This window comes from Fistularia commersonii, chromosome 25, assembly GCF_037954325.1.
Source record: "Fistularia commersonii isolate RoL2024-O1a breed Wild chromosome 25, RoL_Fcom_v1.0, whole genome shotgun sequence".
NCBI lineage: Eukaryota > Metazoa > Chordata > Actinopteri > Syngnathiformes > Fistulariidae > Fistularia > Fistularia commersonii.
In genome coordinates, this window is record NC_141308.1 from 5,832,731 (window position 1) to 5,856,863 (window position 24,133).

At 39.5% G+C, this 24,133-nt stretch overlaps 3 protein-coding genes across 4 annotated transcripts; 1 reads left to right on the forward strand and 2 right to left on the reverse strand.

The window, feature by feature from the left end:
- Positions 1–6: 6 nt before the first annotated feature.
- prpf38b (pre-mRNA processing factor 38B) lies at positions 7–4,768 on the reverse strand. Of its 2 annotated transcripts, XM_086173153.1 has the most exons (8): positions 4,354–4,768; positions 3,794–3,862; positions 3,417–3,568; positions 3,075–3,149; positions 2,627–2,670; positions 2,515–2,573; positions 1,662–1,897; positions 7–1,384 (listed from the first exon to the last, which is right to left on the reverse strand). In XM_086173153.1, exons 1-8 carry the CDS (start codon positions 4,561–4,563, stop codon positions 709–711), a joined length of 1,521 nt encoding a protein of 506 aa, XP_086029279.1. In that variant the 5' UTR covers positions 4,564–4,768; the 3' UTR covers positions 7–708. The 2 variants fall into 2 exon arrangements, with proteins under 2 accessions (XP_086029279.1, XP_086029278.1); XM_086173152.1 differs by lacking the exons at positions 2,515–2,573; positions 2,627–2,670 and having other exon boundaries at positions 3,089–3,149; positions 4,354–4,767.
- Positions 4,769–6,120: 1,352 nt separating this feature from the next.
- eeig2a (EEIG family member 2a) lies at positions 6,121–14,171 on the reverse strand. The gene is made up of 11 exons (XM_086172607.1): positions 13,954–14,171; positions 11,994–12,114; positions 11,730–11,759; positions 11,143–11,259; positions 10,742–10,788; positions 9,257–9,363; positions 8,376–8,471; positions 8,060–8,267; positions 7,661–7,797; positions 6,980–7,043; positions 6,121–6,765 (listed from the first exon to the last, which is right to left on the reverse strand). Exons 1-11 carry the CDS (start codon positions 14,166–14,168, stop codon positions 6,723–6,725), a joined length of 1,185 nt encoding a protein of 394 aa, XP_086028733.1. The 5' UTR covers positions 14,169–14,171; the 3' UTR covers positions 6,121–6,722.
- A 2,528-nt stretch (positions 14,172–16,699) lies between these two features.
- On the forward strand, positions 16,700–22,456 carry LOC147218956 (mitochondrial adenyl nucleotide antiporter SLC25A24-like). The gene is made up of 10 exons (XM_086172998.1): positions 16,700–17,246; positions 17,380–17,506; positions 17,649–17,736; positions 17,834–17,945; positions 19,418–19,576; positions 19,661–19,813; positions 19,906–20,010; positions 20,561–20,728; positions 20,893–21,043; positions 21,450–22,456. Exons 1-10 carry the CDS (start codon positions 17,055–17,057, stop codon positions 21,629–21,631), a joined length of 1,437 nt encoding a protein of 478 aa, XP_086029124.1. The 5' UTR covers positions 16,700–17,054; the 3' UTR covers positions 21,632–22,456.
- The last annotated feature ends 1,677 nt before the right edge of the window (positions 22,457–24,133 follow it).

Consider the following 24,133-nt stretch of genomic DNA (forward strand, 5'->3'; position numbering starts at 1 on the left):
CAAAAATTGTTTGTAAAAGTGTTTTATTAGAAAAAAATGCAACAGAGCAACAAGCCCAAACAAATCACAAACAGGGCTCAGTGTGTGGCCAAAGTTACCCTTTGCAGGCAGTCAGGGGATTAAAACATTCGTGGTTTGTCTACACCTGACCATGGACGGAATTGATTTTAGCCAGCGTGGTGCAAACAGCAGCTTCTTCATTTGGTTTTCAAATTTCCTGACAGATGTGCTATAAATTTAACCAAATTAAAAAGAAGTTTAAATTGGCTTACCCACATCTTGAAGTTGACAGTATACATTAAAAAACATGTCACATACAAATAAGGTTTCTGCTGTCACGGAGCCAGACTTAAATACAATTCAGGCCAATTATCAAGTGTAGACACCCATCCTGAATTATTATGTACATTTAACCCATTTCTTTCTGGGGAGGAAAAAAAAAATTAAAAAAAGGAAAGAAAAAAAACAAAACAGAAAAATCAGTAGAAAATTAAAATGCCCCCTCCTTTTTTTAAACTTGAAGTGAGTTCTAACAATGGTCTACTGGGGAGTGAAAAAACATAAAAGTAAAGCAACATTACATTGACCAAGGATGATCCCAAACGTCTGATGTGCCAACATTTGTTTCTAGCACAAGGGACAGGACTCAAGAACGGGATAGAAAACAGGAAGGAAAAATAGGAATAGAATATTGCTCTGAGGTGACATTTACTCATTGCTATGACTCCTCCTGCGTTCACTATGTTTACTATGATCGTTATTAGACTCTCGCTGATGGTGGCCCCTGTCTTTGCTACGACTACGTTTGTGCGAGCGCGGCTCTCCGTCTCGGTCCCGCTCCCTCTCTCTGCTGTGGCTACGCTCTCGTTTCTTGCTCTTCTCCTCTCCTCCAGTTTTGTGCCTCCTCTCCCGGCTTCGGCTCCGGCTCGACTTCTTTGCCTTCCTCTCTTCTCTGTGCCTCTCCCTGTCGTCTTTATGCCTCCTGTCATCAGTTTCTGCCCGACTCTTTTTATCCCTGGACCTCTCTCTTTCAGTGCCTTTGTCTTTGTGATGGTCCCTGTCCTTCCTCTTACTCCTGTCATCCCCTCCGTCCCTGTCTTTGTCTCTACGTTCACTTCTACGGTCCCGGCTGTTGGTGCGACTTCTCCTACGCTCCCGTCTGTCTTGGTTCCTGTCTGTGCTACGAGAACGCCGCCTCTCCCTGTCTCCCCTGTCCCCTCTTTCCCTGTCCCGGTCTCTCCCCTCCCTCTCCTTCCTTTGCCGGTCTCGCTCCCTTTCCAGCTCCCGATCAAAGCTCGGACCATGGCGGTTTCGGTCACGATGGTGACTTCTGCTTCTTGATCGCTTCGGTGAACGCCTGGGGCTTGGTGTTCGTCTGGGGGTCCTGGCAGCGACAGGGGCAATAAACACATGAGAGTAAAACCAAACAGGTAACACTAGCAATGGCGACAAAGAGGCATCTCAACATGCAAATCAAATCCTGATGAAGTTAAATTAAATCAAATATTACGGTCAATATATGGGCCTGTTCTCAAAACACACACCTCTGAAACAGTGTGTTTTCTAACAAACCCAGAAACATTACACAAAAGAAAATGTTGAGATATGTTTACAACTGCGTGAATGGTCTTTGACCTAAAGTTAAAATGATTTCACCTTACCTGGAACGACGCCGTTCACCCTGTCTCCCCGACTCTGCAAAAGCTGCCTCATCCTCTGGCAATTCCTTCTGAGCAACCTTACGAGGCCTGGCCTTCATCTGCTGGTCAATAATCTTCTGCACAGGCACTGGGATACGGGGGAAGAGAGTGGAGAACCACTCCAGTTTGGTCAAGAAGGAGCGCAGCATCTCACCGATGGTCATCACACAACCGCCGCCTGCCTTTACGTCCAGCTCCTAACATCGGACAGTGGGAAGGAGTGATATAAATCAATCAGCACAAACAGGGAAGCCACAATTAAATCTGATTTCTTTTTAAATCTTGCCTCAAATCAGAAAGCAACATGTGATGACCAGTACTGAACCTTCACCTCTGTTCATCTAGCTTAATCTGTTACATCAAATGTGTCTGGCTTTACTTTTAATAATTGTATGTAGAGGAAACAAACTTTATGCATCACAAAATATGACCCTGATCTAAGCTGTCTAGCAGTTCCTTATGTCAGTACTTACAAAGTGAGCGTTGATGATGAAACAAGGGTTTATCACATTTATGCATCTCCACAGTCATTTGTCCTCCCAGTTTAAGCATTTGCTCAAAAAAGTGATCATGACAAAAACAAAATGAAACCCAGGAGGACCTTCAGAGAATGCTTGGCAACATCATCATTGTGCCAAAGGGACAGGGCAGAGAAGCATTGGCTTCTCTGTCCACAGTACCTTTAGCACAATGAAAATTTCACATAGTAGTACTGATACATTGCCCGCAGTGTAAGTACAGAGTGGAACAGGCAAGTGCACACCACCTGAATAGTTAAACTTTATATGGTAGAGAACAGCTGCTTTGCACTCACACACGCAAACCAACAGTGCTGAGATACAATATCCAATTCAACTGCTGCACAATGGGCATCTAAAGAAAAAAACAGGGGAATTAACCAGTTGGGTATGATTATATAAATGATCAATTCATATAGCAACAGAACATCATAGCAGGGCTGGTTGCACACGTATTCTCAAATAGTACTGGAATAGCAGTGTGTGTGCATGTCTGTGTGGGTGTGTATATCCATTTGGATTCTTTAATCCATGGCAAATTTAGCTTTGTGCAACAAGTCCAGGTAAAATCTTTTTCAAAAACAAAAGGACATGCCTTAATAAAACATAAGACTTTAAAATTTACTCAGCGTCATGTTAGGTACTTACCCTGATAAAAATCAGCAGCACAGCAGTGAGCAAGTAACCTAGCTACTCAGGTTTAGAAAACAAAACTGGGGTCAATTAAGCCAAATGAAGGCAAAGGTGAAAAATCAGCTATGTGCATCACAGGGGGAGGGATGGGGACAGTCTGTTTTTAACATGTGCAATAAGGCTGAGTCCTAAATAAGGAAAGAGAAAACTTTAAAAGTATTACCAGGTGTGACATACCTCCTCATCATCCAGGAAGCCGTCATACCATTCTATTAAATCTGTCGGGGGCTGAGTATATCTGAGGATAAAGCATACGAAGAGTACAACATGAGCAAAATCATGATCTTGCTTGTCAGGAGCAGTAGAGATGAAAACTGTGGACACCGGCAGGACATATATTCAAATACAGTGGAGTTGAGTTTTTGGCATAGAGCTCTATCTAAAAAAAACAAAAACATTACAGTGCATGAATAGAATAATCTAGTAATCAATTCTGAATCTGAATCTTCTAAGAAAGTCTACAACTAGGTTTCAAATCACAAAATATCTATGCAAAGATTCTTACCGTATGTACATAAAGCCAAGTGCTCTGATGTAGGGAGAGTCAATATGAGTGACCAGACCCATCAGCTGTTTGCGAGTGAGCTTCAGAGTAAACAATTTGTATAGAAGACAGAAAGCAGTTGACACAATGCCACCAGTCCCGACACCACGCACCTGGCAAGGACAAAGACATTCTTACAAAGTGAGCACTTGCACACACTTCACAACAAACCTACTGGAAATGTATGACCTGGTAGTACAAGTCTGTGAATCTATGACAATCAATCCACTTCTCATCCATGTCTCTCGGGATTGTTCTAGTATTAAAATCAGCATGGCTGGTCAGGAAGATGAAAAAGGAAAGATTGGGAATAGAAAAAGCACGTACTTCTCACTTACCCCTCCGCACATTCCAGTCTGGCCGGCTGTCTTTCTGCTTCCTTTCTCCCAGGGCTCAACGTGAGTCACCTGCAATGGGAGAGAACGTTAGGTTTTTGAATCAATTAATATTCACTCACAAAGCATCATTCTAGTTCATTAGGAAGATACAGCCCCTGTTAAACGATAGGGTAATCACCGTCCAAGTTTAGCTGAAGTCTATATAGTGTGATGTATCTGGCTGATCGAAAATCAATCTTAGAAGCTGCTGGCTAAAGAAGTCATATATCTGTACACAAATACTTCAACTCTGAGTACACCCAAATGTTTTACAATACGTGATTGGGTTTAGCTTTGTCTTAACGCGCGAAGAATTTTGCGTTACATACTAATAACAACACAGTATGTGAATTGTAAGTACCTAAGTAACACATTGTTCGGAATTTCCTCCTAAACGTATGCTAAGTTAGTTTTAAGCTTGTGCCGCGCGTTTACTCGTCTCGGTGTTTCGACGGTCGCTGAGGGATGGCTGAGAGCTGGTTATCTAACTAGCATGCGGATTAGCATTCGGCTAAGATTACCTTCAAATAGATTTCGTCCACGACTTCGTGATAAGTCTTGAGTTCATACAGTTGAACTTTGAAATACGGCGACGATAAAACATTGGTAAGAATCATTGGATTGAGATTCATTGTCTTTTCGTTACCCCACAGGGGTAATACATTTCCATGTTTTCCTGTAGCAGGCTTGCTAACGGCCTGTGTTGGTAGCTGGTTTCCGACATTAGCCATAGCTGAATCCCACGTCGCTGAGCGCAGAATATAGTTAGCTTCTTTCCGATTATACGCCCATCAGTGTAAGAGGGTGAAATGCCAATCGTGAAGGAGTTCGCCTGTAAAGATGTCGCAGATTTGAGGTAATTTGACGTTAACAACTTCCCGCCGTCGTTGTTGCTAAAGTGCCGTGGCGAGGTGGAACCGGAACTGTAACGTTAATGGGAAGCGCTGGTGCAGTGTGAACCAGCTGCTGCTGTAAACGTTCATACGAAGACACTGCCGGGTCTCTATTTTAAAATTATTACATTATTCATCTTAAAATCAAATATTAACACTAACTTGAAAAAATATGATTCCACTAAAGACCAAATTCCGTCGACACTGCTGATATCTCAACATCTTACATTGATGTAGATTATATAAAATCTCTAGTTTTCTTCGCGCTTCACGATTTGTTTTTCACGTATTCCATTAATTTATTTAATAGTTTATTTAAATAATAATTTGCATCAAGGAAATATTAATACCTCGAAAATTAATTCCACTTGGATGTTTTGTATAATGCCTTTCAAATGGTACTTTACCTCACGCAGATTATACGTAAAAATATCGAAATTGAAAATCATGTGAGCATGTAATTGTTTTGTTCATTTTAATCTCAATACACGAAACTGTTTATTTCTTAGACACGATGCAGACAAAACAACAACAAGAGATATTACTGCAAGTCAAGTCCCGTATATAATATATATCTATATATATATTATTCACAATGACTAAAGCGTTTGAACTTTTCAATAATTTTTCTTGTGTTAGAACTCAGTACACGTAACGTCCTGGGTATTAGTTGTAAGTTTTTCATCCTTGAGAAAAAACAGTCCAGAGATGGGGTTTGATTATTTCAAACCACTTGCCTTTGTTACGCTTTTCGCTGTAATTCTACAATCACGTTTCGTAAAACATCTCTGATGCGGGCAGTGAGAAGGCGGGGCTTCATCTCTGGCGCTCTAAGTGTCCGGGTAATAATATGGTCATACTACGTCTTTGGATATGAATATCGGAATCAGTGTTTTGCATTGTAAGACAAATTCTACTGAATTGAAGACATTCATTCCCCTGTATCGCACTTTATATTGACAATAAAGCTTTAACTCTAGAATTGCACTTTTGCCTGCTTTTTATAATGCGTGACAATTTCATATTCATACACGGTACACTATTTTGGCCTGTGTGAAATTAAGCAAAAGCGTATTGGTTGCATCTGGACTATGAAGTTTGCAGAGGGTATTCAATTGCATGTGATTTTTGCAGATGGTAATCTGTGATGTGAGCAGGTGGAGAAAGAGAGGAGTGGAGGCCCTGTAAAGGAAATGAATGAAGGCTAGCCTCAAAAAGATAAAATACGTGTGAATGAGAGGGACCCAAGTGAAACTGTGAGGTTACAAAGAGTCTGCTTACTGTAACCTCACAGTTCCACTTGGGTTCCACTTACCTGCTATATTGAATTGAATTGCAATCATTTTTATAAAAATTATTAAAAACTATATAAATAATTGTGAAAAAAAACAGTCATTCAGAGTGCACTTTGTTTATTTAAAAATGTGGCCATGTTTTCCGAGCAAACAGCAGCTTAAACAATCTAAAAAAAAACAGCCTGAATTCAAAAACATTTCAATGTCAAGTTGCACTAATAGTTTACACATTCATATATAAACCTTACAACAAACTTATATGAGCAAATGTACATTTGAGAAAGCTATAAAGGTTACAAAATATACAAATAAGGAAAAATCCGTCCCTTTTCACTTTACAGAAAAAACAAAATTTAGACAACAATATAAACAATGTTTTAAATAACAAAAAGAGCAAATAAATAAGGTACATTTACAGTAGTAATTGCTCATACAACAGGTTTTTTTTTTTTTGTTTTGTTTTTCAAAAAAGCACAAGACAACATAGAAATGTCAGTTATTCAAATGTGCAGAAAATGTGGCCTTCATCACCACTTTTTGAACACCAGGTGGCTACCTCACCCTAAGCCCGTGTTTGGAAGAGGCCATGGGACAAATGAAATTTCCAATTGGAATTACGTTTAGTTTCCAATTACAGGTACCACTCTCTCCCGCGTCAGTGAAATACAACACCGTTTCTGACAGTCACATGCTCCTTGAAGCCTAGTACTTGATTACCACCTGCTCAAAGGCTCCAGCTGCAACCCTGAAAGAGAATGCCACAATGTCTTAAATGACAGGAAATGAGACAAGTTATCTGATCTGGTTGTGCTCTGTACTTTCATATACAAAAACACCAACCTGGATCTTTTCAGAGTGTTACAGGATTAGAACTAACAGTTAACATATCTCTATCAGCCATATTTTTGTTGTGCAGGGTGTGTAGAGCTCACATTCCATAATTACGTAATCAAACCCACCGAATGTGCTGGCTTCCCAAGGCTGTACTCCCACCAGGACCAACAAACAAGCTGAGTCCCTCATCTGCAGATGAAAACATGTATCGGCATGCATGTTAGAGATATGTAAACTACCTCTCATCCAGTTTTTTCTGCTATTCTTTGAAAATGTCTTATATTTCTTTAGAGCAATTTAAAAATGAAGAATTGAGGTTGCAGGTTGGCTTTAGGGCAGCTGAAACACAATAGTAAATGGAAGATCCTTTGTAAAACAACATATGGTGTGTAATATCAAAGTAAATGCTGTGAAGTATCTGCTTCAGTGCATTTCCATTTTAGAAGAACTGAATGATGATCATTTATGATTGAGCCTAGGAGTTATGCGGTGAAAGTGTACTGCGTGAAAGTACTGACAAATACGTTAACCTGTTACCCACAGATATTGTACATATTTGATAAATTATATGGAAAAACTTATACCGTTAGATTGTATATTTTCATTGTATAAGACACATCCAATTTATAATTTCCCATTCTTTTTGTTGGATTTTATATCCTTTGGTCGAGGGAAAACTAAAACATTCGTTTCTCATCACTTTAAGACAAACTTGTATTGCAGCACTGCAATGTAATATTATCCCATCCGCATAATAATGGGCTACTTTCAAAGTCAACACTAAATCCTGGATTAGTTGTACACACCCTCAGCGCCAGAGCTTGAGAAGCTATGACTGAAGTCCTGGCTCTGCAGGATATTCTCTATTATGTCATCAGCATCTACCCTGGTGGCATCCACTCTCTTCAGTTGATTCTCAACTGAACTCTGCTTGACTGGGTGTCTAAAAAAAACAAGAGAATAAGTTGAGCTGTAATGAAAATGCACTTTGAGGGATAGCACTTTGAGTCAGAAATATTAATTGTTTGGTTAATAATGAAAACATTTCAATCATAGTGTACTGGCAGTGAATGTCAGTATATAGCTCTTAAATTACATGGAAAGCATTGACCAGTAATATTCACAGCTTGTGAATTGCATGTGTATCAGACAGAGGACAGAGTCTAGCCTTAAAGTGCAAGTGTACATTTATCAAGGTGTGTTACCTGGAAGCCTTAGTGGGTGTGCAGTTGTGTTTATCGCCACGTTGGCAGGTTGCAGGGACTGTAGGAGAATACCTACTCTCCTTAGCTCCTCTCTCTGCTTGCTGCTCATTGGGCTCCATAATGCTGCCACTGCCTGTGGAGGTAGAATCTACAGATGTGCTCCTTCTGTGGCTTAGATCGGTTGAACTGGAGTGATTTGAGCTGTAACCTGCAGAACAGGGGGGAATTTAAAGGTTATTATTTATTCTTATAACGACCATGTTAGTAATTTTGCATTCATTACAATGGAATGAAAATGATTTTCTGTATTTGGCACCTGAGATTTTTGACTGCTGACTTGTATAGCTGGAACTTCTGGTGTGACCACAACCTATCAGTTCCTCTGGGATGGATGCAGATTTACCTAAGAGTTCTACATGACAAAAAAGACCACATACACACAAAGATATCACAAAACTTTTTCTTAAATGTCCCGTTACTCATAAACTAGAATGAATTACATCATCAAATATCAATAGAATTCTGTGTGTATTTGGGGAGTGACGTGAAAATATGTTGAGGAGCAGTGAGTCTTCAAATTTTAACTGTAACAAAAAACAAAAATACAACCACCTTTTTATGCTGAGATACTCTATCACAGTGCGGTAAAAACACAAAGAATGATGTACATGAGACAAACCCATCTGGTATTCATTCATATGGACACTATAGCATCGATAACATCAGGAGAGAATATGTCAATTCTTTTGTATGTAGCTGATACAGCATAGATGCCCCCATATTTTCTGAAAGTGATTAGTGAGGAGAAATAAAAATTAAATACTGCCAAATGAGAAAATAAAGTGCTTTACTGTTGAGCAAAAACAATGACAGGGACATGAATTATCACATATTCCAGTGTAGACAGCACCACATTTTGTCCCAACATTATTTGATGGTTAAACACTACAACAAATCATTCTTGTAAAAACATCAATGTTTGAAGTGAACGAGAGGGTCTCAATATTGCAAGTTGTTGTACTGTCATATTTATTATTCCGAAGTTGCAGAAAGTTGTTTTGATGGTGATTTTATAAATCATTTGCTTCAGATAAAACTTTGTTACTAAATTTTCTATGCTGCTTTAGCCAAGAGAAGAAAAAAGAAAAAAAAAGAATAACCTTAAGCCATGAACCCAAAGAACAAGTTCATACATACTTGTATCGTATGAGTGAGGTTTGACAAGGTCACCTCCTTTTCTCTCCTCAAGGAGACACTCTGCTTTTGTCTGTGGGGTCCCCACGGTCATGGCTGTTGACGGGGGGCTGCAAGAAGCACAGAAAGGATGAGGTGACTTAAAAAACAGAAATGTCAAAGTCATGGTAAATTCCGGTTGAAAACTTTTCATGGCAACTGGACTTGAGTTTCTTCTCTTGAATATGTTTCACCTGTCCTCCGTGACGATAATTATATAAAGAAAACTCCCTACAGTCCATTCGAACTGATAAAACCTTTCGGATGAGAAGTGAAACGCCTTCAAGAGAAGAAACGGAAGTCCAGTTGCAACGAAAAGATTTCATTGAGAATTATTAAAGAGGAAGTGTTGTGTTGTCCTGTTGAAAGCACATGGCATGGTGATCACTGGGAGCTCTTATCAGCACACACATAGGCAAATGTAATAAAAAACAATAAGAAATTAGACTTTCCCATGTTTGCAATTAAAATTCTTTAAAAAAAATCTGACAATAAAGTCCCTGGCATTTTAAAAAATATGATGCATGACAATGGGGGTGGTACGGTGGCGCAGTAGTTGGCGCTTCGGCCTCACAGCACGAAGGACCCTGGTTCGATTTTGACAAGGGGACCTTTCTGTACGGAGTTTTCAATGTGTCTCCCTGTGTCTGCTTGGGTTTCTTCCGGGTTCTCCAGTTTCCCTCACAGTTCAAAAACAGGCAACAGGTTAATTGAGAAAATATTGGCCCGAATGAGTGAGTGAATGGCTGTTTGTCTATGTATGTGGCCCTGTGATTGACTAGCAACCAGTTCAGGGTGCCTAACAAAAACTAAGACACAGGATATGGATAAGAAGACATTAGTTATTTAATCATCAACTTCTGGCTTCTGGCGTAGACAGGACACAGCGGCATGTTTGAAAATCTCTGTCGAAATGCGTCACTTATTGTCCGCTTACGTACATCATCATCTTTATTAAAGCTCTGTAATGAGTGCTGACAAGCTGTTTTTTTTCAGACTATTGGATGAGTAACGCTTTGTGGAAGGAATGACTAAGTTGTCCCTGAGTTTACAGTTCAGATATCTCTTAGGCAACTGTATGCGTTATTACGCAGCTGGGAAATGAAAGAACACAGAGAAAAGTTGTCTTAACATGTTTGCACATGGTGCAGTCTTTGCTCGGGTGTGCTGTTACATCACGTCCTTCTGATTTTTCAGAAAATAATCTCTTGGGAGATGTAATCACAAATCAACTGTTGCAATGTCTAGGTGAAGTGTTAGTAGCCCTCAGATAAGAATGTGATAAGATCTGAGCAACAAAAACTACTTTAAAAGAGGGATACTTTTATGGAGTGTAAAGACTTAAAGAAAAAGACAAAGGATGCAGTTAAAAGCTTATAATTTAAGTAATTATTTGAATACAGTGAGAAAGAAAACTAAAAGATGGATGAGCATGAGAGTAACACTTACGTTTTAAAACAGGGGTCACCAGACATTAGTTGTGTGGTGATGACTACCTGCAAGGGATGGGTTGAACGTAAGATGAATGTGGTTGAGCAATGATTAATTTGAGGCACAAACTTTCTGCAATTATTCACTATCTCTTTCACCAAGTTAATCTTAAAATAAGTCTTGGGCTATAATCCATCCTCTGACTGCCCCATTCACAAATATTTCTAACGATAAAAATATTGAAAAGATCACTTCATGCAATGCCAGAGCAGCTCTAAAGCATTGGAATTTACAGCTACGAAAAGGTAACAACTCCAGAGACTAGCTGCACTGGTTGCTCGCTTGTAAAAATGAGTACCTGTTACTAGACTGTTCACAAACAAGTTTGACCTGAACCACTCTTACATTTTAAACCATACCTTGAGAATTGAGTTGTCTTGTCTGGTATTTTTGGTGTTGTATCCCTCCAAGAGGCACCTTCTTGTAGTGCTGCCGGACCCAGCAAACTCGGAAAGGTTTAAGTCAGCAAAGCCAAGCTGTACAGAAATGAATGTGATCAACCTTTAAGTTTGAACTGAATTTCATATACATGGGATTCTACAGAATAGAAACTGTATTGCATAATAAGAGAACAATTTTCCATTAATTGCCAAAGACTGACATAATATATACCGTACTGTTGTAACATAGCCCACCACAACTCAGGTAGCAGGAAAGAAACTGCACATGTCCATGTGTTGTCATTTGAGTTTAAAATTTCAGAGAATAGTTACTAGTTAACAAAGTGAACGTTTTGACTGACAACTTCTTTTAATCAGTTACAAAAGCCGAAACCTAAACAACATTCTTGGAGAATGAGGCCACATGCAGAGGGTTGCCAGAGGACACAAAAAGGTTTCTTGTTATCTAATAAATGCAGGGATAAAATAATGGTTCTTGTTCTATCTAGAATGCTGTTCTCACAATATCTGCCTTGCCATAGACTTCAAAGAAGGTGAAGCATTACCTTTGCAAAGGATTTTCCTCCTTTCAATTCCTAAAGTGACAAAGACAACATTCATGAGTTTGTGTATCTCTATTGTATCTAATGAAAATGTTTTAATACAGCACTGACTCATTGCAGTGTGGGGATTGTCTGCACAGGTGATCTGACCGCTGTGCTGTGTTAACAAATTAAAAATACTTCTAATCTTGTGTACACAAGAAGTCTTATTTTTACAAGGGTCAGTTAAACACATTTTGTGGTAAGAAAAAAAAGCCTGCTGTGTACCTTGCGCACAGAAACCCTGCATACACAAGGGTCTAGTACACCTGTCCCAGCACTGGCACTCATCTTACAAATGAAGGAGAACCTCTTTTTCCAGTGCACACAGTTGGCTTGGACCGGCTCCCTGCAAGAGGGGCAGACTTTCATTAATCCATACGAAAAATAAAACCCTCTATGACACTGAACAATGAAGACTTTGTATTCATCACAAACATGGCAAATGCTGTCTTGGTTCAATAGACAATTCAAGTCTTTGGGTTCACTGCAATTGTGAAATGTATGCAGAAAATAGAAAAAGAGGGATTATAACAGATGATGCAGTCTGCAGTTTCAGCGTAGGTTCTTATGCTGCCAACATAAACAGCTTCCTAATTGTTGTAAATTATAAAATACTTTTTATTATTATACAGATATAACAATTATTATAAACAATTGTTATATCTGTAATTACAAATCAATTATATTGTTACTACTTTAAAATTGGGAAAATTTACCAGATGTGCAAATTAGAGAGTGAATGGTTGTCTGTCTGTTTATATGGCCCTGTGATTGACTGGAGACCAGTCCAGGGTGTACCCTGCCCCTTGCCCAATGGCAGCTGGGATAAGCCCCTGCATCCCCTGTGACCCTTAGTAGGATAAACATAGGTTGGTTGGATGGATGGATGGATGGATGGATGGATGGATGTTATTACTTTTAAAACAATACATTACGTCATAATGGTCAACCAAACTCAAGATCACATTGTGAGTAAGACTGCTTTGCTTGTATGTGAAGTAAAGAAAAAGTTTGTGGTTGGAGCAGGCTTAATCTAAGAATACTGTGTTTATACGCTATAATTTGTATGATTGGACAGTTACCATGGCAAAGTCATGCGGACTTTGCCATGAGGGAAGGACACGTGCTAAATAACTGCCCTTTTTCCAGAGTGACTCATAAGAAGTGAGGCAAGGCACTGAACTTACATGCGCCATTATAATGGAAGGAGTTAACCATTATTTACTGCTATGATAACAGATGCAACTTGTAATATTGACCTTGTGTTACCATGTTTTGAAAATGAATGTGAAAAGTACTTGTAGTCAAAAAAGATAAAAAAATCTTAACATTTTTTGTGGCTTCAAATATTTTTCAAGATTAAAAAAGTAAATAACCATAAAGATCTACTTGTGTCTATAGGGCTTTTATCAGAAATGTTTAGGGCAGAAGACCATATACACATCCCTCACACCAATAAAGATGTCAACATTACTTTTCATGACTGACATTTTTGAAACATTTTTCAAGTCAAAATGTGAGCGTTGTACTTGGATCACTTATATTCTTAATAGAACACCATATCATGTAACCCCTTTGTTTTGAGTTGCAGATCATCTAAAATGGCTAAATGTTGCATATTATAGTGCATTAAAAACCTACAGTATTAGTTTCTGAGATGAGGTATGAAAGTAGAATATGGCATAATGAGAGAAAGTACTGGTACTCAAAGTTATTTCGTAGCACTTACTAATGTTGGTAAGAGCTTAAGTGGTTGGTTTTAAAATTTAGTAAATTAATTCAACTATAATAACCGAATTCTCATTTTATTTCATTTTAGCCATCGTTGAACATGCCGCAGCCGTTGCCTGGCAACCGAGTAGATCAACAGCGTAAAACTGGAAAGAGTAACCGAGCAGCAAAACTTTACTCCACTTCATATTTTACATGATAAAAGAGGGGGAAAAAATAATTTTATTGAAGAAACTACTGATATTCGAGTCTCCACGTCAGCAACAAGTCCCAGCCTGTCGAGTAGATACAACTTTAAAATACACTTGGATATTTGCTAGTTCAACGGGAATTAACTTACATAACACCGGTTAGCTAATTGCACCCCCGGTGTAAACTTATGCTAACTATGACCTCTTCACTGTATTTAGAGAACAGCTGCACGACTGGTAAACTCCAAATATAAATAACTTACCGAGAAGACTCCCGTGTGAAGCCTCCGTCTACAAGCCTGACTTTACAGAATAAAACCCCGTTGACGAACGGAACCAGCGACAGGTCCTCTAAGTCAAAGTCCACTTTGAATTTAAAACGCTTCTTCTTCATGAGAATGAACGCCATGAACGCAGACGGGATGACGGGCGGCTCGGACGACTGCTCGTTCAGCTGTCGCTGATCCATCCCAAACATCAAATCTGTCACTTCCCAACCATAGAAAAACGGCGCCGTGACGCAGAGGACTTTTCATTGTTCCATTGGCTGGAGCCACTTTGAAAAATAGGGGCTGCAACGGCATTATGACCATATTTTGATTTCCTAAAGAGTGGACGCTGGGCTCCGCCTCTAGACACTTGGAACAACAATCAAAGTTTCCTTGGAGACGCCTTATAACTTTACTTTATTTAACCCAAGCCTCCTCTGTGTGGATAGAAACGTGTAACACCAACGATACAATTCTTTTCATGTGATTTTCATTGTGTTGCAATTGTGTTTTATGGGTCCTTGGGTAGCTTTAGGCTGCTCACTGATGTTATTAATTGTATATTTGCTTCCCTCCTCCCATCGGCCCATCTATGAATTGATGGAAACTGTATTTTATCCAGGATATTGTATTGGGTAAAATATACCCAACGTTAGTGATGGTGTTCTAGGGTCTTTGTGACGTGTCTTTATTGGTCTTATAATGTGTCTTTATAACCAGTCACACTGATACTGAGAGGCTGTTCAATGTACGGTATTATCAAACATTATTATTATCTACAAGTCTAGGTCAGAGAAGCCAGACTGATATGGTTCGGTCATGTACAAAGGAGGGATAGAGAATATATTGGTAGACGGATGCTGGAATTGGAGCTGCCAGGCAAGAGGTCTCGAGGAAGACCAAAGAGAAGATTTATGGACGTAGTGAGAGAGGATATGAAGGTAGTTGGTGTGAGAGAGGAGGATACAGAGAATAGGGTTAGATGGAGAAAGCTGATTTGCTGTGGCGACCACTGAAGGGAAAAGCTGAAAGAAGAAGAAGATTATTATTAACAAGTCTATAAACAAAATAAATCCATCTCCATGTAACCCTATGATCTGTATCCTATTTTTTGACACCAGCTAAATTCATGTCCTCTTTCACTACATCCATGAATCTTCTATTTTGTCTTCCCCGAGGCCTCGTGCCTGGCAATTCCATCCTCAGCATCCGTCTACCAGTATATTCACTTTTTCCTCCTCTGTACATGAACAAACCATCTCAGTCTGGTTTCTCTGACCTTATCGTCAAACATCTAACATCCCTCTGATGGACTCATTCCTGATCCCATCCATCTTTGTCACTCCCAGAGAGAGCCTCAGCATCTTCATTTCTGCTGTTTCCCGCTCTGCCCCCTGTCATTTCCTCAATGCCTCTGTTTGTAAACCATACAGCATCGCCAGTTTCATCATTGTCTTGCACACTTTCCCTTTCATTCTGGCTGATACACTTTTCTCCACCTGTTCCAACCTGCTTGAATAATTTCCTTCACCTCCTTTTCGCATTCTCCATAGCTCCAGACTGTTGACCCTAAGTACTTACAAGTCCACATCCTTCTTTTTCTCCACTCCTTGTAGCCTCACAGTTCCACTTGGGTCCCCCTCATTCACACATGACTGATGGCAATCCTACCTGTTTAAATATCATTAAATGCTCATTCAGCTCCAGATGGGCAGTGTATCCTTCCATTTAAGACTTAATTTCGGGGGTAAATTACATTTTGATTCAAAATAACAGTGATGTGCGGTGAGGGTCATGGCTGGTGCGGCACTGCCGTCATCACAGTCAGATTTACAAACATTATGAACCTTACAGAGTATGGACTAGAAACTTACAATGACCAAAAGACAGCAGGCAGAACTAGAAGTTGCAGAGATGAAGATGTTGAGGTTCTCTTTGGGAGTGACCAGGATGGATAGGATCAGGAATGAGTCTATCAGAGGGACGGCACATGTTCGATGTTTTGGAGAGAAGGTCAGAGAAGCCAGACTGAGATGGTTCGGTCACGTACAGAGGAGGGATAGAGAATATATTGGTAGACGGATGCTGGAGTTGGAGCTGCCAGGCAAGAGGTCTCGAGGAAGACCAAAGAGAAGATTTATGGATGTAGTGAGAGAGGATATGAAGGTAGTTGGTGTGAGAGAGGAAGATAAAGAGAATAGGGTTAGATGGAGAAAGTTGACTCGCTGTGGCGACCCCTGACGGGAAAAGCCAAAAGATGAAGAAGAAGAATGAACCTTACAGAGAAGCTTATTCGCCATTTTATTGGCAGCAGTTTACGGGTTTTGTTTCAAATATCTAAAATTTCAGTATTTCAAAATGTTTGAAATACTGAAATTTTGGATTGTTTAAACGTAAACTGTCAGGACTGTTTTGGAGGGAAGAACATCACCAGTGAAGACAGTCAGTGGCATCGATAGTCAGAAAATCTGTATTAATTACTTTAACACTCATTGATAATGAGTTTTGCGTGTTTGTGGATGGCGTGGGTGTGTAATAACGGCTCCGGGAATCAAACTTGGAGACTCACATGAAGAATTCAGTTGTTTTTCCTGAGCGCGCTCCCCTTTCATTGCGACGAAACAGCGCCATCTAGCGACGACCACTGGTATCGCGCTTATCAGGAAATGCGACGTGTTTGCAGTAAAACACATCCGCGTAAATAGAGAGATTAAATTGACTCTGTGACGCTCCGTCACATGCCGCAGGAAGTGCTGCCTGAAAAGGGGTGCTTGCATGAGTATCTGTGTTAAGCGAACACTGAAAAAGGTGCAATTCAAGGGAATGTTTAACCTTTTTTTTGTGTCGTCTTCGCCTTTTTCCGCAGAAAATGATACGAATAGCCGCGCGGTATTGTAGCTCCGCCCTCGATCACTGCAGTTCCTCAGATAAGCCCCTTTTGCTCGGGACAGTCTGGCAGGCGAACTAACTGGATACGGCGATTTTCATCGCAAAACCAGAGGGCATATTGAGGGATTTGTGCATTTTTAAAGACATGGATTAATTTTCACCGCGGATCGTGACAATACGACGACTTGTTAAGGCGCTGCTTTCACATGATCTGTACGATGATCCAGGCGGCGAGGACGTTATTACTATCACATGCTCGATGTTGGGATGCCGACAGTGAGAGGTCATACCAGGCCCTGTTTCAGAGGCTCGATGCCAATAAAGATGGCAAGGTGGATGTCGCGGAATTACGTGCGGGTCTCAAGGCAATGGGCATATTCCGACAGGGTGCTGCACAGGTAAAACCCAGGGGTCGTATAGAGTTTCTGCTTCTGGCCTGCATGGCTTGCACGCAACTCTTCTGCAGTCCAGCTGCCTGCGCCTCCCTTAAATGCAAATCAGATAAACATCGGTTTTATTGCATCTCAACAGAAAATTGTCTCGACTGGTGACCAAAACAAAGATGGGAGTCTTGACTTTCAGGAGTTCACCAAATACTTGAAGGAGCACGAAAAGAAACTGTTGCTGACATTCAAGAGCCTGGACAGAAACAACGACGGTAGGAAAAATTGAGTCCAGTTTCAGGAGTAAGGATCCTCATTGAAACACCACTGAGCCATCTGTGCCCTCAACTAGTTTACCCAGCAATGGACTGTTTACATACTGCAGCATATGTCTAAGAGCTCTCTCCAATGCATCAGGGCGGATTGATGCCTCAGAGATCCAGCAGTCCCTTGCAGAGCTTGGCATGGACATCAGCAGAGGGGATGCCCAGAAAATCTTGCAGAGGTATGCGCTCCACTTCTGTCACACGCGCACACACGTGTGTGCATGCATGTAGCAAGCAGGCAGAATTGTAAATGTATATGTTTCTGTGTATTCCTAGTATGGATATCGATGGAACCATGATGGTGGACTGGAATGAGTGGAGAGAACATTTCCTGTTTAATCCTGCTCACAACCTGCAGGAGATCATACGCTACTGGAAACACTCCTCGGTACAGGATGTTGTAATGTTGTCAAATATGTTCTGTTAACAGACATCAAGGGGAGTGCAGTGGAATTAATCACGTGTCTTCTTGTAGTTCACAACTAGATGTTATGGATTTGCTCTGCAGTCCACATGTTGGCAGCTGCGATGAATCAGTCTAAAATAATGAGGTCACATCGGGACACTGTTTTCCGCAACCATATTCTCTGTTCTGTGTTCAAATGAAGATGTCAGTGGCTGGAGTGGTATTTCTCCTGCATAAGGTCTAGCTTTGGTGCACTTAAAGCAAAACCTTACCAGTTTCAAAGGACAATTTAGCTGAATGTTTCTAACATGAGTTGAGTCCTCAGTGACAGAGCCAACAGAATAGCATTTTAAAACATGTGTCAACAACTAGCGGTCACGCAAACTGGCGGTTACTTGACACAAAAGTAAATCCCATGACCCTGTTTTTTTCTTGCAAAGATCCATTAAAAATCCTGCACTTTGTTTTTCTCCAGCTGACATCATCTTGTGCTTTTGCAAAAACATTGGATGTGTTTATCTTAAACAGTTCAAGCTTGCAAGACAAGGGTTAAGTCAGTCCCACAATTATGATTTCACAAGCAGTTCTGGCTCAAGGATTAAGGGCTCAGGTTGTTTAACTAAAATAAAATTTCTCTTTTACGTTCTCTTTTCTCTAAGCACATTTTAACTATTTGTTTATCAGTTGTCTAGTTAGTTGCATTTTATATTTTGTAATTTTTGTAAAATGCAACTAGTTACATGGCAGGTTTGAAAACTAATTGGTGCACCACAGTAATACTTAGCCTGAAAAGATGTTCTGATTCGGTTGTAAGATTTTGTTTTTGTTTAAAAGCAATCATGAAGCTTGCAATTCAATTGATGTGTTCTGTTTTTCTAGTTACTAAAGCCTTGCTGCAGCTTCTGCATTATCAGCAAAGGATTGCTTTGGAATACCTGCAATATTGCATTAATCCAGACCTGGGCATTTTACAGCCTGCGGGCCTCATCCGGCTTGTTTTGCTTTTTTTGCAGCTAGTCAAACTATTTTCTTTGAATATTTTGATAAGTATTTTCAATCAATTTTTAATTTAGAAACTCCTTATTTTTTCCCTTTTGTTTACATTTGAATGGATGATTATATACAAAATAATGTCAATACATTTATATGATCATTCATGATTATAAAGTTGAAATAAAAAGCCAAAAAATGTAAATATTTAAATTGCAATTTTCATTGTGTTAAATTTTTTTTACATGATACCTAGTTATCCCACGCATAAAAATTAAATAAGAAATGTGGCCCGCCAGCCAAATTAATCACCCACCCCTGCATTAAACCAACCTAATCCACTTGAATGAGATACATGGACCATTTTTCCAGCATATTCTTAGGATGGGAATTGCTCCAACAGTGCAATATTTCTTGCTACTCAATCTTGATAATGTGTTTAAATGGATTTATGAATTCATTAGGTGCTGGATATTGGTGACAGTATTGCCATTCCAGATGAATTCACAGAGGAGGAAAAGAGCTCCGGCGGATGGTGGAAGCAACTTGTTGCAGGTGCGGTGGCAGGGGCCGTCTCTCGCACTGGCACTGCACCCCTAGACAGAGTGAAAGTCTTCATGCAGGTAAATACAAAAGCCTTTGATCAAATGCACTGTATGCTATTTGTTTCTATGAATGTTCATCATTGTGGGGTTTTTTTTTGACAGGTTCATTCCTCTAAGTCCAACAAAATCAGTGTGGGAGGTGGCTTCAGACAGATGATCCGAGAGGGAGGTTTAATGTCATTATGGAGGGGCAATGGAATCAATGTGTTAAAGATTGCCCCTGAGACTGCTATCAAATTTATGGCATATGAACAAGTAGGCCAATGGAGAGCTTTTTATTACAGGAATATAACAGTGTTTCTGGTTGAATGAGATAGCTGATAATACTTAAATTATTTCTGTTACAGTATAAAAAGCTGTTATCTGATGGTAAAAAGGTTGAGACACACAAGAGGTTTATGGCTGGTTCTCTAGCTGGGGCCACTGCACAGACAGCTATCTACCCCATGGAGGTACAGTGCCGTCATTTATACAGTTTTATATGGCGGGGTCACATCAGGATATTTACAGTCAACTGGCGTTGTATTGTCTCTCAGTTTTATAGTCTTCATCAAGAAATGGATCATAGCCTGTTTCATGTCTTGTCTTGTTTTAGATCATTGTCCCCTAATTACAGATCTAGTATGTAGTCATCTCAATCAGTAGTTGGTTACCTTTTGGTTACCAAATGGTTACCTTTAATAAGTCATAAAAAGACAGTCACAAAGTTATGAAGAAAATCTGCAAGAAATGAACAGAAAACATGGGAGACATTGTGAAATTCTAAAAGAATATGAGTTGTTTCATAATATTCTTAGTTATTGAGAAAAGCATGATTTCTTTGTTTTGTACATCGGTGTTGGTATTCAATATTTTGATACATATTGACAAACAGTCTGCTGAATATGCTGACTTGAAAAGATTCTGTTTTTGGTTTTATTTTTCTAATAAGATTCCTTTCATAAGAACCTGTCAAGCACCCCAGATGGTCTTCTGCTAACGGTGCCTTTGTCATCATGGAAGGTATTGAAGACAAGATTGGCTTTGAGGAAAACAGGCCAGTATTCAGGAATGTTTGATTGTGCCAAGAAGATCTTGAAGAAAGAGGGAGTCAAGGTTTTCTACAGGGGCTACATTCCAAACTTACTGGGCATCATTCCGTATGCTGGGATCGACCTTGCTGTTTATGAGGTGTGCAGGATTTACAGTGCATGCTGACTTGTCAGTAGCGTCTCACAGTGAAGTGCACTTTATTTGATTATGTAATTTATAAGTATGTCAGCTAAGTCATTGTAAATTGCACTTTGTCATTCAAAGTTTTTTCATTCTTCCATCACCTTTTTCTTTTGGTTCAGAGTTTAAAGAATGCCTGGCTGTTACACTATGCCAAAGACTCTGCTAACCCTGGAGTTCTGGTGTTGCTGGGCTGTGGGACCATTTCTAGTACTTGTGGACAGCTGGCCAGTTATCCACTCGCACTTGTACGCACTCGGATGCAGGCACAAGGTAAACCACGGCTATTGATGGAATGTACACTGCACACAATTCCATAGTGTGGTAGAATAGAATATTTGATGTTTTTTGTACACTGTGGATCTCAGTATGCAAGAACTCTGGCTACTGAATTCTTTTTTTTTTTTAACTGAAGGCAGCCACCTTAAAAATCAACCTCAAAGCATTTTCCAGTTTCTTCCTGACTTTAGTATTGCTGAAGGAGTGTACCGTTAAAGATGAACAACCAAAGGCTGTTGAAGGTGTAAATAGCAGCAACGGAGGCAGTTTTTACAGTGAAACAGTTAAAAACATTTATTTACGTATAGGGGTTATTCTGTACATGCAAGGGGTTAAGCAACAGGATCATGCTCTTGTTCATTCATAAGGGGACTAAATAACCTTTCTTTTTTCTTCTCAGCGTCCTTGGATGCAACAAACCAGCTGTCAATGAGTTTTTTACTGAGGAATATTTTAGCCAAAGATGGCTTTTTTGGACTCTATCGGGGCATTCTGCCAAACTTTATGAAAGTCATTCCTGCTGTCAGCATTAGCTATGTGGTTTATGAGTACATGAAGACTGGCTTGGGAATCTCCAAATGATGCTGCAAGTGACTAAGAAATGACATTTACTCCATGTGTCTGGAATTACAATGTTTTGCCCGAGAGAACTCACATCAGACACAGAGGGTGTGACTTCCACTACCTGGCAGAGGAGTTCATTGAATAGAAACATATATGTAGCGCATGAATGGTTGGTCTGACATAAATGATTTATGTCACACATGCATGAGTGGTCATCCCTCCAATTTCATACACTGTCCAAAACAATACTTTTTATAAGGAAAGAACCATATGTTAAAAATGAAAATGTAAACCAAATTGATTGTAAAAAAAAAAAAAAAATCCTGTTATTTTTTAAAAATGTATAACCACTAACAAGTTGATTCAGTAGACCTCATTCTTACTTATGTGGAAGTAGGATTTGGTCTCAGTGACTGTCACTAAATTGGCTGAAGGATATGGCCATCAGATGTATTCTAACAACTCTCAGTTACAAAAATACATGCACTGTAGTAAGACAAAATGGTTATAACACCATTTGTTTGATAGTTACAACAGTCCTTGAAAAACAAAAATATGTACACTGGAATATTGTTTGCATGAAGACTAACTTGTGTTGTTTAATGTGAAAAACTCTATTACATTAATCCTTTAAATGTGCCTTACAGCATATCAAGCTGATCCTAATGTGACTCTGGCATTTGTTATATTTTATGTACTGTAACAATACAGGATTCAGTAAATACTGAATCCTGTTTTACTCTTCCACGGTCAACTCCTCCACAAACAGTAATTCTGTTTTCAACTGCAATGTTCATTCAGTGTTTGCAAAAAAACAGCCAAAATAAAGAAATACATATTACATATTATTAAAATTTGCACATTAATTTGACCAATATGACATCAGGGTGTGGAGATTATCGGATGTAAACGCTGGCCTGCAGAGTATGGGACAAAAATATGGCGGGAGTTTGCTGAGTCACTGCAGTACCAGTTATTGTCCTCAGAGCTGTCAAGATGTCTGCTGTCTGCGAGGTCTCTCATTGGAGGCCGGAGAAACCTGATTCTGCATTATTTGGTTTTCTCTTGAATCTAACGTAGGCCTGATCTAATTTTATCATCACCTTTAACCAGAGATAGGATGCGATAAGTTACAAATATCATGGGCTGTTTTTAGAATTTGTGAGTATCTGTACTTTCTCAGGTATCCTTTTTTTTTCAAACATTGATTTTACCACCCACATTTTATTGCAAACATCTCAATATCAATTCATACAGTTTCAAAACAGGCTTGTTACTATAGTTTTAGGATTCAACATTTAACGGAAAGTATAATTGCTTATCTTATCAACATCAGAATCAATTTAAACCTCAATGTAAGTACATATAACCTATAGAAGAGACGAAGAGGGGAGTCTGTAGTAAGAATGTCATTATATCTAAACACGTCAACAAAACTGCAAAACTGTTAGATAAATCCAGATAAATTACAATGATGCATTAAAAGAACAAGCAGTAAAAAATCATATTATCCAGATGAAACCAGGTAATCATTTATCTTCAGTATGTTGACTGCATAGTTGTTATACCAGTATCAGATGACACCATTACAGTTTATCAGTCAATTATTTACTCATTCATGTTCTACACTGCTTTTGCTACACTAGGGCTTAAAGTGGTCCTTGAGCCATTTCTAGCTGCCATTCGGGAAACTGGGCCGGTTGCCAGTCATTCACAGGGCCACATACAGAGATGCAGCCTTTTATCTGTAAAATCAAATACAGAACCGAGACATAGTTTCACAGGTCATGTGACTGACTAGGTGTAACAATTAATTAAAAAACAAACACAGACAGTCAGAGAGAGGCCTATTATACCAGCAGAAATGGAGCTCTTTATTGAGTACTGTAAGTAGTCGATTGTTGTAAAGACCTTGGATCTTGTGTAAGTGTGTGTGAGAAAACTTCTCTGGTCTTTTAATACTGGTAGAGTTGAGGACGGTCAACAGATAAACACACAGACGCCTCCTATCATATCTCAGAGTAGACGCCTAGATATTATGTGCATTATATTCATGTTTTTTCTTTATATGGGGAGTTGAGTTGGATCACTCAAGATACAGGTTAGGGAAAATATGTAGAGGTAGATGTGTTTTTCACAGAAAATAAACAAACTAGAAAGATTCTTCTTGATTCCACCATTCAACTTGGCCTCTCACCAGGAGCATCATTTATCAACTGTGCATACGTACAGAAATGTGTGTTAAGTGTTCTTACGAACATTTTCACCCAAGTATAGGATTCATCAACTTGTACTGTTTGCGTAGGAACATTTGTATATGTACGCACAACTAGAATGTTTCAGCCGGAGATTAGAGACATCCAGCACTTCCCACCTGACAGTAAGCTGAGTTCTCCCGGCAGTGTCGGACACAATAATTTATCTGGTCCAGAATTACATCAAGTTCCCATATAGCCATCATAAAAAAATCGATATTGAACAAGGATTTCACACCATCGTTGGATTCCCAAACATAATTGG